The 12,847-nt window shown below is 42.6% G+C and overlaps 1 protein-coding gene across 3 annotated transcripts in view; it reads right to left on the minus strand.

Moving 5' to 3' along the window:
- Positions 1–1,135: 1,135 nt before the first annotated feature.
- The window catches only part of LOC116862374 (protein MB21D2), a 109,530-nt gene continuing 97,818 nt past the window's right edge, over positions 1,136–12,847 (minus strand). For all 3 annotated transcript variants that reach the window (XM_032849652.1, XM_032849654.1, XM_032849653.1), the window contains exon 2: positions 1,136–2,682. In XM_032849652.1, coding sequence (XP_032705543.1) covers positions 1,418–2,682 — 1,265 coding nt within the window. In that variant the 3' untranslated portion in view covers positions 1,136–1,417. The remainder of the gene's footprint in view (positions 2,683–12,847) is intronic.

Below are 12,847 nucleotides of genomic sequence, written 5' to 3' on the forward strand. Positions count from 1 at the left end.
ATATCATGGTCATCCTTTGAGACATCAGCAGGGCCCCTGACCTCTCAAACACCACAGTTTGCCATGAGTCCATACCAGAACAAGGAGCCAATGCCTTGCGGCACCTAAACATGGCAAACGACTTCATTCATGAAGATAAGACACCTCCACACGAAGCTACCACCCACAGATATGTCCTCGTTCCTGCTCTGTAGAAACACCTGCTTTTGAATAGGCATGCTATCTTCTGTTGGAGATTATAAATTCTTTCTGCCAGTTTTCCCCACAACTCCCAGTAGAAGCAAAGAGACTTTACAAAAAAAGCTTACCTCTATAACCCCCAAAGCAGTACATACAAAGACAACTACTCTATCAAGTATACATTTTCTCCGGCTTCAGATGGTCATTTAGCAGGTGTAAAGCTTTGCAAACCTCTCTCAGTGAGACAGGAACCAGGAATATCAAAGAGGGCAAAACAGGACCCCACAATTAAAGGAGAATGAAACAAATGCAAAGAATCATTCTATTGATTGAGAAAAATGGGCTAAATTAAAAATAAATGATAGCATTTCAACAGTGGATGTCAATTTATATTGAAGCACATACATCGGAAACTCTGACAATGGCCAAGATTTCATTAGTGCAAATAACAATTATAATGGTATGTTCTTTAATAGGATTTAAATAAGGCTTCAAATAATTACACACACTAAAACTGCCATTTGGAAACCTTAATTCTGTTTGGAAAGTTGTCAAACACAGCCTCCAAACCATCCAAAGTTCTGATCTGAGGAAAATTACATTCAATGAAGTTGCTCCAAAACACAACTGGTAGCATTAGCACTTCCAAAGTCTACGTTGTTTGGTGGAAAGAGGGAAACTACTCTGGTCACTGGTCAAAAGAAATAAATCCAGCTAACATACCAGGTAGTTTCCAGGTTCAGATGATTCTCAAATATCTGTAGTGATGAAAGCTCATTGAAAAAAATTAAAATTACAAAAAAAAAAAAAAAGACAAAAAAAAATAGCATCCTGAAGCATCAGAAAGGTATCTGTTGCCCTACCCTCATTAACAAATTTACACAAAGCATGAAACAGTAAAAAAACAAGAGAATTCATGGGCATTTCATCTATGGCTCAAGTTCTCCTTAAAAAAACAAACAAAAAACCCCAAAACAAACCCGAACCAAAAACAATGTGACAATAACTACAAAGAGTAAACAACGAAATCAGAGGCAGAGTATGAAATAGTAATATACTGTTTCAGAGCCTGCACCATCCTGCAGAACCAGGAAACTTAAAACGTGTTCTTAACAGATCCAATCTAGGCTGGATATGTAAAAAACGGCAAGTCAGCATCACAAACCACACTACACATTATGAGAGTTTTAGAACCTGGGAAAAGAAAAAAAAGAAAAGAAAAAAGGCAGCAGAATGCTCAGAAAAATTTATCATCAATTCTGAAATGGGGCCTCGTGACATCATCAGGGTTAATAAAGACAGAGATGGACTTCCCCGGGTTCTCAGTCACCAGCTGCTGCAGTTTTTTGGCCAAACGGTCGTCGGGCTGGTTGGGGTCCCCGCCATCGGACTGCGGGGAGGGGATGCTGGTGGTGCTCCCCCGCCTCTGCAGCTCCAGCGTCAGCCGGTTGGCCGCCTTGACGTGCTCGATGGCGGTGCGCAGGTGCTCGGCAGGATCTGAGCGCACGGAGGAGAGCTTCCGCGCGTGGAGCATGACGGTCTCCTCCGACAGGTGCTCCAGCATGTTGCACTGAGGGATGAAATAATTGGGGCACATCTTGTTGACCAGACAGTGTTGTAGGTCATCAATGAGGCCCAGCAAAAAGTGGGCTGCATAGTCTTCTTGGGCCAAGTAGTTAGCAGGAAGTCTGTCACAGGCCCAGAGCATCATGCTCCGCAGGTGATAGGGGCTGATCGCCTTGGGCCGGGACAGGAGTTTAATGATGATGGCTTTGCAGGCCTGGTAGGCCTGCATGAGGCTACCAGAGATGCATTTCTTCAGCTGTACCTCGCTTCTGGCGAAGGACAGCCGCCACTCATTGTCCTTCTTGCCCTTGTAGGAGCAAGCAGGCACCAAGTAAAACCCACTGATGACCTCTTCCTCGGTGATCTTCCCATCCCAAAAGTGGTTCTCCATGAGCCAGCTCTGGGCCACCGCGGGCCAGCCTTTGAAAGAGACCACGGGGACAATATCATACAGCATGCGACTGCTCCCCACGCCCAGGATGATGGAGATGATGGTCCCGTTCTTTTCTACCTTTTCCACCTTGGGCATCCCTCGCTGGGGTTTCTTCTGGATCTCTGACAGGACAATGCTGATGGAGTCATAGAACCAGTCGGCCACTTTGGTTGGGGAGAAGAAGTAATTGGTGGCACCATTGATGTGATCCACGATGGTGCAGCAGTCTTTCCACTTACTGATTGTCCCCTCATCAAAGAGCCGGAGGCTCAGCCAAGAGTGGCACAGGGCTGAGTGGCGCATATCGAGTGTCACAGGCTGATTACGGTCATGTAGCTTAAGGGCTGGCACCAGAAGAGTGAAGTCCATGTCATAGTCTGTCCCTCGGGCATACACATTAAGCTCATCTAAGTCCAGGTCCACCACGCCTTCCCGGACTCCCCCAGAGAGCAACAGGTACTCATTGGCCACTGGAAGTTTTTGGTCCAGCTTTTGCACCATTCCTACAAACAGAAAAAGAAAACACTATTAGAGGAAACACAGACACCAGGGTCCTTTGCATCAGCACAGAACACGCTGAGTTTCTAAGACCCACTGTTTGTTAGAAGTACAAAACCAGATCTTGGCCTGTTGCACGGGTCCAGCCAGCAGCATACTTTGTTCTTGCTCGTCGGTGACAGAATGTGTCCTTTACCAAGTGGGAGAATTATGATCCTTTTTTCTCTTGTGGCAAGAGCCGTATCTTTTAATTTTTTTTTAATTTTTTATTTTTTTTAAAGATTTTATTTATTTATTTGACAGAGACCACAAGTAGGCAGAGAGGCAGGCAGAGAGAAAGGAAGGGGAGTAGGCTCCCTGCTGAGCAGAAAGCCCGATGCGGGGCTTGATCCCAGGACCCTGAGATCATGACCCGAGCCAAAGGCAGAGGCTTTAATGCACTGAGCCACCCAGGTGCTCCAGCAGTATCTTTTTAAATTATAAACTGGGGCTCTTCTTCCCCCAGTCATCACCTTGGTTAGTGGCATTGCCATCCACTAGGTCACTTAGGCTGAACACCTCAGTAAGCTTTGAGTCTTTGTTGGCTTCTACTGCCAGATTTCATCTGTATAACCACTGCGACATTTCTCATTCCTTCCCTGTTCTCCATCTCTGCTGCCCTCATATAAAGCCAGGCTCTTCTATCTCTTGCCCATGCAGCCTCCCACCTTTAGGTTCTTCCTGCTTAAACCTTCCTCTATGCCAGGGATTCTCAGTGTGGGCTATGGGCACTGAATGTGAGACACTGCAAGGGGGTAGTGAGATCACAACTCTCCCCATAATAACGCTAATACATTATTTGCCTTGTTTGCTGTCTTGACACTTGAACTGACTCTTGATGGGACGAAAACAAATGGCGGGTCACAGTGCTAGGCGTTCGTGAAGACAGTGGCACCAAACCACAATGGCAATCACTGGACTCTTTACTGCTGACATGTACCAGCATTTAAAAAAAAAAAAAAAAAAGTTCAGCCACACTGAAGAAAAATCCCTCATGGAAAAGAAAAATGGGTTAATTTTTCTTAAATCCCAACTCTAGAGCTACCTTTCTAATGTTATGTGCAACAAAATGGCAAGTGACCATACAGCACTTCTGCCTCATACTGAAATACAAGAGCTGTCTTCAAGAAAAGTGCCTGTGTTGGAGCTGTGGGCTAAGTTAGTGGCTCTGTTCATGGAAGACCATTTTTACTTTAAAGAACAACCGATCAACTATGGGCATCCAGACTTGGGTATCTGGTAGACATTTTCATTAAAAAATGAACAAAGTTAGCCTGTCTTTGCAAAAACAACTAAAATATTTATTGCCAATGGGGGAAAAAACAAAACAAAACTGGAGATTTCAAAAAAAAAAAAAAAAAGCTGAATTTTAAGAAAACTCATCTCTTGCACCAGGAGCTTAATATCTTCCCAAATGGTCTAGTTTTCTGGTAAGATTGGTGGTGACATAAAAAATGTAATTTTTGGATGTTAATGTGAGCTCTTTAAGAGTGCAGACCATGTCTCAAATCTGTAGTAGGCATGTACTGGGCTCTGCAACAGTACCATACAGCCGGAGCTGTGACTGGATGGCAAAGGAAGAAACAGATGGAATTAATGGGACTTCCCCATGAAGAGCTGAAATAATTAGACTAAATGTACATGTAATTTGATGTACAAATGTCCCCTCCCTGCCAGCTCTGACACTGAATTTAATCTTTTCTCCAAAGATTGCAAAGAACTATCACAAACTAAAATTCCCTTATTCACTGCAATTACTTTTAATCAACATAGTTTATTATTCATAGGACAACTCCAGTGCAAATCAATAAGCCTTGTATGTGTGTTTGTGCTACCATTATATTTCAGAATTTAATACTCAAATGAAATAAAAATGTGTTCTTTTCATTCTTTCAAATCCTGTTTTCCAAACCATACGAACCATGAAAAACTCATACTTAGTACCATTTCCTTACATATAGATAGACAAACATACAGCAAGCTATCACTTTTGTCTTAAAGCAATCAAAAAGTTATCCAACTTTAAAGAATCCACAACTAGGTTGCCTGGGTTAAGCTTCTGCCTTCGGCTCAGGTCACTGTCTCAGGGTCCTGGGGTCGAGTCGCACATCAGGCTCTCTGCTCAGCAGGGAGCCTGCTGCCCTCTCTGGTTCTGCCTGCCTCTCTGCCTACTTGTGATCTCTCTCTCTCTGTCAAATAAATAAATAAAATCTTAAAAAAAAAAAAAAATAAAGAATCCACAACTAGTCAGAAAGAGAATCCAGCGTACTGGACTTTTGAGGCTGTTTCTCACATGCCTTGTGCTGTGCCACCCAGATCCCTTTCCAGTAAAGGACTTCCTGTCTCAGCTGCTGGGAATCTGTCAGTGTAATCCCTTAAGGACTAGCTGCAAAGAGCCAGCTCAACCAAAGTGATGTCCTGTGTTTGGGGTGAGGGTAGGGGGGTACACATCAATGTGAGAATACAATGTTTAGGATACTCTGAAGAATTATTCAAATCCAGAGTTCCCAGGGGGGTTGTGGCCGCAAAGAAACTGGACTTCTCCCTCTGCCTGATCCTGCTTTGGGTCCCTACTTTCTACCACAGTGGCTGATCCTAGAGGGGCTTCTTAATAAATATCCTAGGGGCACTTGGGTGGCTCAGTCGGTTGAGTGCCCAACTCTTGATTTCGGCTCAGGTCATGATCTCATGGGTTGTAGGCTGGAGCCCGGAGTCTGAGATTCTCTTTCCTTCTCTCTCTGCCCCTCCCCACCACCAACTCGAACATGCTCTCTCTCTCTCTCTCTCTCTCAAATAAATAAATCAATCTTCTAAAATAAATAAATAAATATCCTAACTCCATTCGAAGGCTGCTTCTTGAGGAACCCAATCTAAGACACTACATTCTAACCAAGCAAAAACAGCCTTCACTTTAAGTCAGCATGGAAAATTTATCTTCCTTTTAAAAGCGGTTTTCAAAAACCAAATTTAGTAACCAAGGATTGGAAGTTATGGTAAACACCAAACCCAAGATTAATTTCTCAACTGTCATGTTTCAGTATTCACCTCATCTTTATGATGTAACAAATCTTACCACTCAGAGTTTTAGCTATAGCTATGAACAGATAAGATTTGTTTCTCAGAATCCAGGGTAGGTTGGGAAAATCATTTTCACTATATTATAAGTTCACAGGCAGGTAGTTACCTTCAAAGATAAATGTTTGATAATGAAATAATTTATTCATCATTCATTCAAATATGTTTAAATTCTAGCACTTGGTGCCATAAATACACATAGGAACCATGTTGAAATGTGTTATGATTAATAAGTAAGAGCTGAATAAATTAGAAGTGGTATTATAATTTGGATACCAAACCACTGTTCCCTCTTAGGTATCCATGATTCAAAACTCTGTACATTCTATTTTGTCCTAGACAGAATCAAACTGGTTCTGAGCATACTAGCAAGGACTTGTCTAGACAACCAGAATAAGTTGTGCATTAACAGGCTGGGTAGAATTTGTTTACAAACATGCCGCTGAATTTTGCCTTGGACTGTCACTTTTGGTTTGAATAGTCATAGGTAAGAAAAGCTAAAACTCCTTTCTGCCCTCTACTGGATTAAAGAAGTTTTAACATGTTTTTCACTCCTTAGCATATACACTAGAACACTCCTGCTGGTAATAAAATATTCTTTTTCCTCCCAGATGTGACTTTTGCACCTAGTTAAAATGTCGTCCCTCCTTTCGGAAGTCATGAAAGTATGTGGCTAAACTCCATTATCAGGAGTTCGGTTAATTTTGGACACTTACTCCTTTAAAGGACAGAAAGAAGTTTCGCAGCAAAGAAAATATTACTGAGGCTCTTTGCTAAGTTCCTAAAAGGTAGAAAGAAAGTCCCTAAGGCCATGTATTTCTGGAAGCTGATCCCCTGTGACACCCACATTTACATTTAGGCCACCGAAGCCCATTAGTCTGCAGTTTCACCAACGATTTGGTAACACAAACCAGAGCCTGCCCAGCATTCTACTCAAATGCCCTTCTTGAAAAACTTTTCTGGCCTAAGTTTAAATGAAAATGAGCTGACATCAGCTATCATGGCAGATGGGTTGCCACGCAACTAAAACACAGCCACGGGCTGGAGGGAAAAAGGCAGAGGAGAGAAAAAAATTCAACCATATACTCTGAACACAGGCACCAGTTCCAACAAGTGCCTTCTCAGAACAGATCCAAGGATTTCTGTGTAATTACAGGAGGGTGAGAGCAAGCGACTGGCTGTTTAGCTATTACCAATTTATCCAAAACCATGAGTGAGAACAAAAGGAAGAATCACATATAACAATGACCTTGCTAGCCTGAGAAATGGCTTCTTACCCTGGTGGGTCTCTCCTTTTTCATGGAAGCAAGGGCATATGTTTGCTCTTAAAAACACAAAACTGCCTCCCAGTCTCCCCTCCTGTAATGGATTCTTCGATTTTGCTTTATTTAGTTTATTAAGTTTCTACTTAAGAAGACTTTAATATTACTGGTGAAACCGGTAACTAATGAGTTAACAGGGCATATAAGCCAAGCGGCAACTCTTTTACCCAAATCTGCTTGTTCTCAGGAATGCTGTCTGCCACCACGTTTCTGTAGCCTAATATTCTTGCCTGACACCAAGATAACCAAGTGTTAGTTTTGTTGTTTTGCAGAGACTCAAGATTTCATCAAAAAGCCAACCAGACCAGTCAGGACCCTGGCCTCCTCTTTCAGTGTAAAGAAAGGAAGTTAACACTCCCCTGCTCAGTAACTCCCTCTGTCCCCTCTTGACATACCATAGCTCCTCTCCCCTTTACCCAGCACCTTCTCCACTTGCCTTTAGAAATCCTGGCACCTGAAGTGGCTCAGGGGGCTAAGCCTCTGTCTTCAGCTCAGGTCCTGGGATCTAGCCCTGCATCGGGCTCTCTGCTCAGCAGGGAACCTGCTTCCCCCTCTCTCTCTGCCTGCCTCTCTGCCTGCTTGTGATCTCTCTCTGTCGAATAAATAAATAAAATCTTAAAAAAAAAAAAAAGAAAGAAATCCCGGACTCTCCCCCATTTCCCCTCCTCCCTGGGGAGGTGGATTTAAGGCTTGCTCTCCAACCTCCTCACCTGGCTGCCTCTTGAAGAGACCTCTTCCTAGCTGCACACTCCATGTCTCAGTGATTGTCCCTCCCCTGGTGCAGGGGACAGAGGGACTTGGGTTCTGTTTACACTGTTGTGTCACGTTTAAGGAACGATTTCCATGTCATCCACTTAGTCCTTTGCTGATTATCTTTAGAATATCAAGTGAAAAATGGAACTCTGGTCCTGACACCCTTATATTCTGGTGAACAAAATTTTATCACATCCAACCAAATTCAAATTACAAGCCGCCATCACTCAAGCCCATAATGCCAGATTGTTAAGCACACATGAATCAGGTATGGTTTCCAGACTCACAGCTTCTCTCCAGGAGGTATGTGCGGGAGGTAATTTAATAAATATTAAGTAGACACGGGAAATTGGTACTTGTGCAAATTCTGTAAAAACACAAAACAAAACAAAGCTGTCACCTATGTTGGGGGTGCGGAGATAGGTCAAAGAGCTAAAATGTTTATGTCTCATTATTAAGGCTACAGAATTAGATAAATCTTGTCTCTGTATCTTTGACTATGTTCAGCAAAGATTTTTATGTAGATTAAAAAAGACTGAAGTATCTTGACAATATTCTTTTCATTAAAAAATGTTATCTTTTCGGGGCACCTGGGTCGCTCAGTGGGTTTAAAGCCTCTGCCTTCGGCTCAGGTCATGATCCCAGGGTCCTGGGATCGAGCCCTACATCAGGCTCTCTGCTCAGCAGGGAGCCTGCTTCCCCCTCTCTGCCTGCCTCTCTGCCTACTTGAGATCTCTATTTGTGAAATAAATAATAAATAAAATCTTTTAAAAAAATGTGATCTTTTCCACCCAAACTCATGTGGCACACTAATGACAGTGCCTTACTATAGTGGTAACTCAACAGTAGGAAGGGAACAGGGGTAGAGCGATGCTGACAAAGTGCTTCTGTGACTGATATATCTTCTTGGGGAACAGTCTATTGGTTGTTAATAAATAATATAAAACCTTCCTATAAAAACTGATTTATACTTCAAAGAAAGAAATATTTTTGTCAAGCTTATTGACATCTTGAGAAGTAGGCATGGCCACCTTCTAAGAAAGGCACCAAATCAATGGGATTTTTTAAGGACTCCTATTTGGGGAAGATTTTAGTATTTTCTTCATTTGTGGCCAGAAACCATATATGTGGAGTCCCTCACCTTGCAGGTGAAAAATTTGAGGTTGAGAAAGGAGAACTAACTCATTCACAGTCACATAGCCCTAGTGAGAGATTAACAGCATTGTCTTATTCCCACAATTGTTGCAAAAGTCAGAATGGCATATACCTACTGCTTTCCTTAAGACAACAACCTAACTTGGCATAAATGTAGAACGGTCTGAAAGGGAACCAGCAGGGGGTCTCAAGGCCAAGTGTCATCTTCGTGCTTTCATTGGTCAAAGCTGTGGAGTGACCTTGGACAAGCAGCAGCACAGGTCTGAGCATCCACAGTTATCATAAGGAGAACAGACCTTATCTGTCTTGCAAGAAGCTATTAGTATTCTAAAATAAATTGACTGTAAGACACAGGAAATAGAGAAGGAAGACTCCAACAAAGTTCTCAGCTTTTTTAATAACCTGCTGAGTGATCATTAATATTAATAGTTTCAGCAATAATCTTAAGGCAAAGAGCCCATTTTATTTGGCATAATTTCTGAGACAACTGCATGTAACGTTATCTAAATCTTTTAGAAAACTGATTAACTCATATATGGTAATGGCCCACTTTTTTTTTTTTTTTGAGATCTATTTATTTGACAGAGAGGGAGCAGAGAGAGAGAGAGCACACAAACAGGGGTAACGGGCAGAGGGAGAGGAACAGGCAGACACCCCGCTGAGCAGGGAGCCTGATGCGGGGCTCCATTTCCAGGAGGCTGAGATCACTACCTGAGCCTGAGCCAAAGGCAGCCCCTTAACTAAATGAGTCACCCAGGTACCCCTGGTAATGATCTATTGACCAAATACATATAGTCACGGGTCTGATTCAAAAGATGACTCTTCACAAGATGGTCTCTCTTGCTTGTTCCTTCCTTGTTTCTACCCAGATATGTGTGCAAGAGCGTTGGAGTAAGACAGGCTTGGGTTTAAATCTGGCCTTGTCATTAAGTAAGCCAGACAAGTTATTTAACCTTTGAGCTTCCAATTCATCATATATATATTTTTTTAAACATTTTTTTAAGATTTTTTTTATTTTTATTGATTTGACAGAGAGAGATCACAAGTAGACAGAGAGGCAGGCAGAGAGAGAGAGAGAGAGAGAGGGAAGCAGGCTCCCTGCTGAGCAGAGAGCCCGATGCGGGACTCGATCCCAGGACCCTGAGATCATGACCTGAGCCGAAGGCAGCAGCTTAACCCACTGAGCCACCCAGGCGCCCCAATTCATCATATATTTAAAACAAACGAACAAACAAACCATAAAACTGCCCACTTGGAGTTGACAGGAAATGCCTAAGCACATGGTAGATACTTTGTTCATTTTCCCCATATGTTCTTCCCTTCCTCCACCACCTCTAAAACTGGAAGAGCAAACAACACCTATTCCACAGACTTATTCTGAAGACTTAACCAAACCTGTCTAAAGCCTCTAGCACGTGCAAGGTGTACAAAACACGCTAGAGGAAGGGAAGCAAACGGAGTATTCTCTCCCCTAGCTGCACCCAGGCTGCTGCTAGCCTCCAGAGGCTTCCTCTGATGAGTGCCATCGTGTGGCATGGCGCACAGTTTGACAAGTAAAGGGCAGGTGGATTTCAGCCCTTTCTTATTTCTTCTGAAGGAGTGCTCTGCAGAGTAAATAACCTGCAGGCCCCCATGGAGGACCTCGATCTGAATTCTTACATTAGCACTTTCTATGCATATTGAATAGTGGGCCCTGCTCAAGGGTTGTTTTCCCTCCTGAATAGGGTAACAATATAAAGCGTTCGACACACTAATTGGCACAGAAGCTCAGCAAATGGAAGATACTGTCACAGTCGATCATCCATAAGCTTCCGTTGTCAGGTTTCATGACCTCAGTGACTAACACAGATCTTGGGATCAGAAGGCAACTGCTTGTTGAGTGTATGAATGGTTTCCATCAACTCCAATGCCCCAATAACCATTATCTTGGAGATCATAGAATTTGCCACACAATATAATACGAAATACTGTCAGCACATCTATAAGATCACTTAGTAATAATTCAAAAGTCAGAGTGGGAAAAAAAAGCTTAATTTTTCATTATTTTCTTTTAAAAAATTAAAGTTCTAAAAATTGATGAGATTTGTCAAAGTCTACTAAGCTATTTTGAACATAATGAGCATGAGTTAGGCCTAGGTTCAAGTCCGATCCACCCATGACCAACATAATTAACCCACTCTGGGACTCCACTGGGGAATGAAGTTGGGGAATGACAACGAATTTTAGTGGGGTGGTCACAGGGATAAGACAAGAAAATGCACACTAAATTACTCAGCATGTGCTCTGATACCTACTTGGCAACCAATAAAGAGAGGGTTCTAAGCACGCGCACACACACACACACACACACACACACACACCCCATACAACATACATTATCAATATATTTTCCCTATCTCCTAAGTCTTGCCTTTTTTTTTTTTTCTAGTTCTTAAGGTAGTTTAAAAACTCATGGTTTCTGCCAATCAGAACTTAATGGCAAAACCCAAAGGGACATCTTATTAGTCCCACCTGCCAGCTTCCCAGCTGCAACAGGGCCTGAAAGCTACGCATTGCTAATTTATAAGGAGTCTTCACTTTAGAGGGCTCATCCTTGAGAGAAAAACAACAGCCACTAGAAAGCAAGTGTAATGCCAATATGGTATTAAATGGCTATCTACGGACACAGAAACGCCTTAGTGATGACCATATCACCTTTCTCCTGATCTGCAAAAGAAGCAATAAGCTTGCGATGACGTTCAGAATCAAGTCATCTGTAGCCCCCTCGCCTCTGCCTGTGATCCCCGATGGGGGTGGTTTGCACACCTTTTCCCTCTGAGGACGTCTATGCTATGAAAACCACTGAATTTCTCTGAAACTGGAAAGCTGGGTTGGATTGGGGGAGAGGGCTGTCTACATTTTAGAAGAGAAATGATGAAGTAAGCCAAGTTCAGGAACTGGCAGAAACGATGGCGATGGGATTCAAAACTCAGGTTTAATTTATTCATGCATGCAGCACACAGTCTTAGTGTCTCTTCTGAGCCAGAACTATGCTAGCTGGTGAAGAGAAACACACAGCCTCCACTGCATAATGCTTATCATGTAGTGAGAAAGCCTGATATAACTGTATCAGTCAGGAGAGAGGTAGTTAATGTTGAGTAACAAAGTTAAAGCCTCAGTGGCAGAAAGCAACAAAGTCTTCTTTCATTCAGGCTTTGTGACCATCAGGTGTTGGCTGGGGGAGGGGGGGCTCTTCTTTTCTTAATCCAGGACCCAGGTGGATAGAGGAAGCCTTATCTAGAACATCACAGTTACTCTAGAGCAGAGAAAGAAAGCCCTGGAGAATCTCTTTTCAGCATGTAATTTTCATTTCCGGCCTAAAAATGACACCGGTATCATTTTCATTCATAAATCACTGGCCCAAACTAGTCACATGGTCTCACTCACCTTACAGGAGAAAGTCCAATTCTACCTCTGGCTGGGAAGGTAGAGAGCCAGAAATATTTGAAGAGCCATGTGAACAACTCTCACACTGATCAAATAATCACACACTAATGAACATATAATTATAAGCTAAGATAATAACACTTATGGAAACAAATAAAGGTCCTAGCCAAAACATAGAAGAGGAAGAGGAGTGCATATCATTAAGCCTGAAAAATAGAACATTCGAGAAGGCCACGGGATCTGCCTTCAAATATTTGATGAGTTGCCCTGGTAAAGAAATGGGCTTTACCTGTGGGATTCCAGGAAGCAGAAGACAAAGAGAGAGAAATATTCTGTCTCATATGTCAGTGAAAGACCCATCTTAGAGTTTTCTGACAATGCTGCCAGTGGAAAGTGGGCA

Source organism: Lontra canadensis, unplaced genomic scaffold (assembly GCF_010015895.1).
Source record: "Lontra canadensis isolate GAN:19392208 unplaced genomic scaffold, GSC_riverotter_1.0 scaffold237, whole genome shotgun sequence".
In the NCBI taxonomy this organism is placed as follows: domain Eukaryota; kingdom Metazoa; phylum Chordata; class Mammalia; order Carnivora; family Mustelidae; genus Lontra; species Lontra canadensis.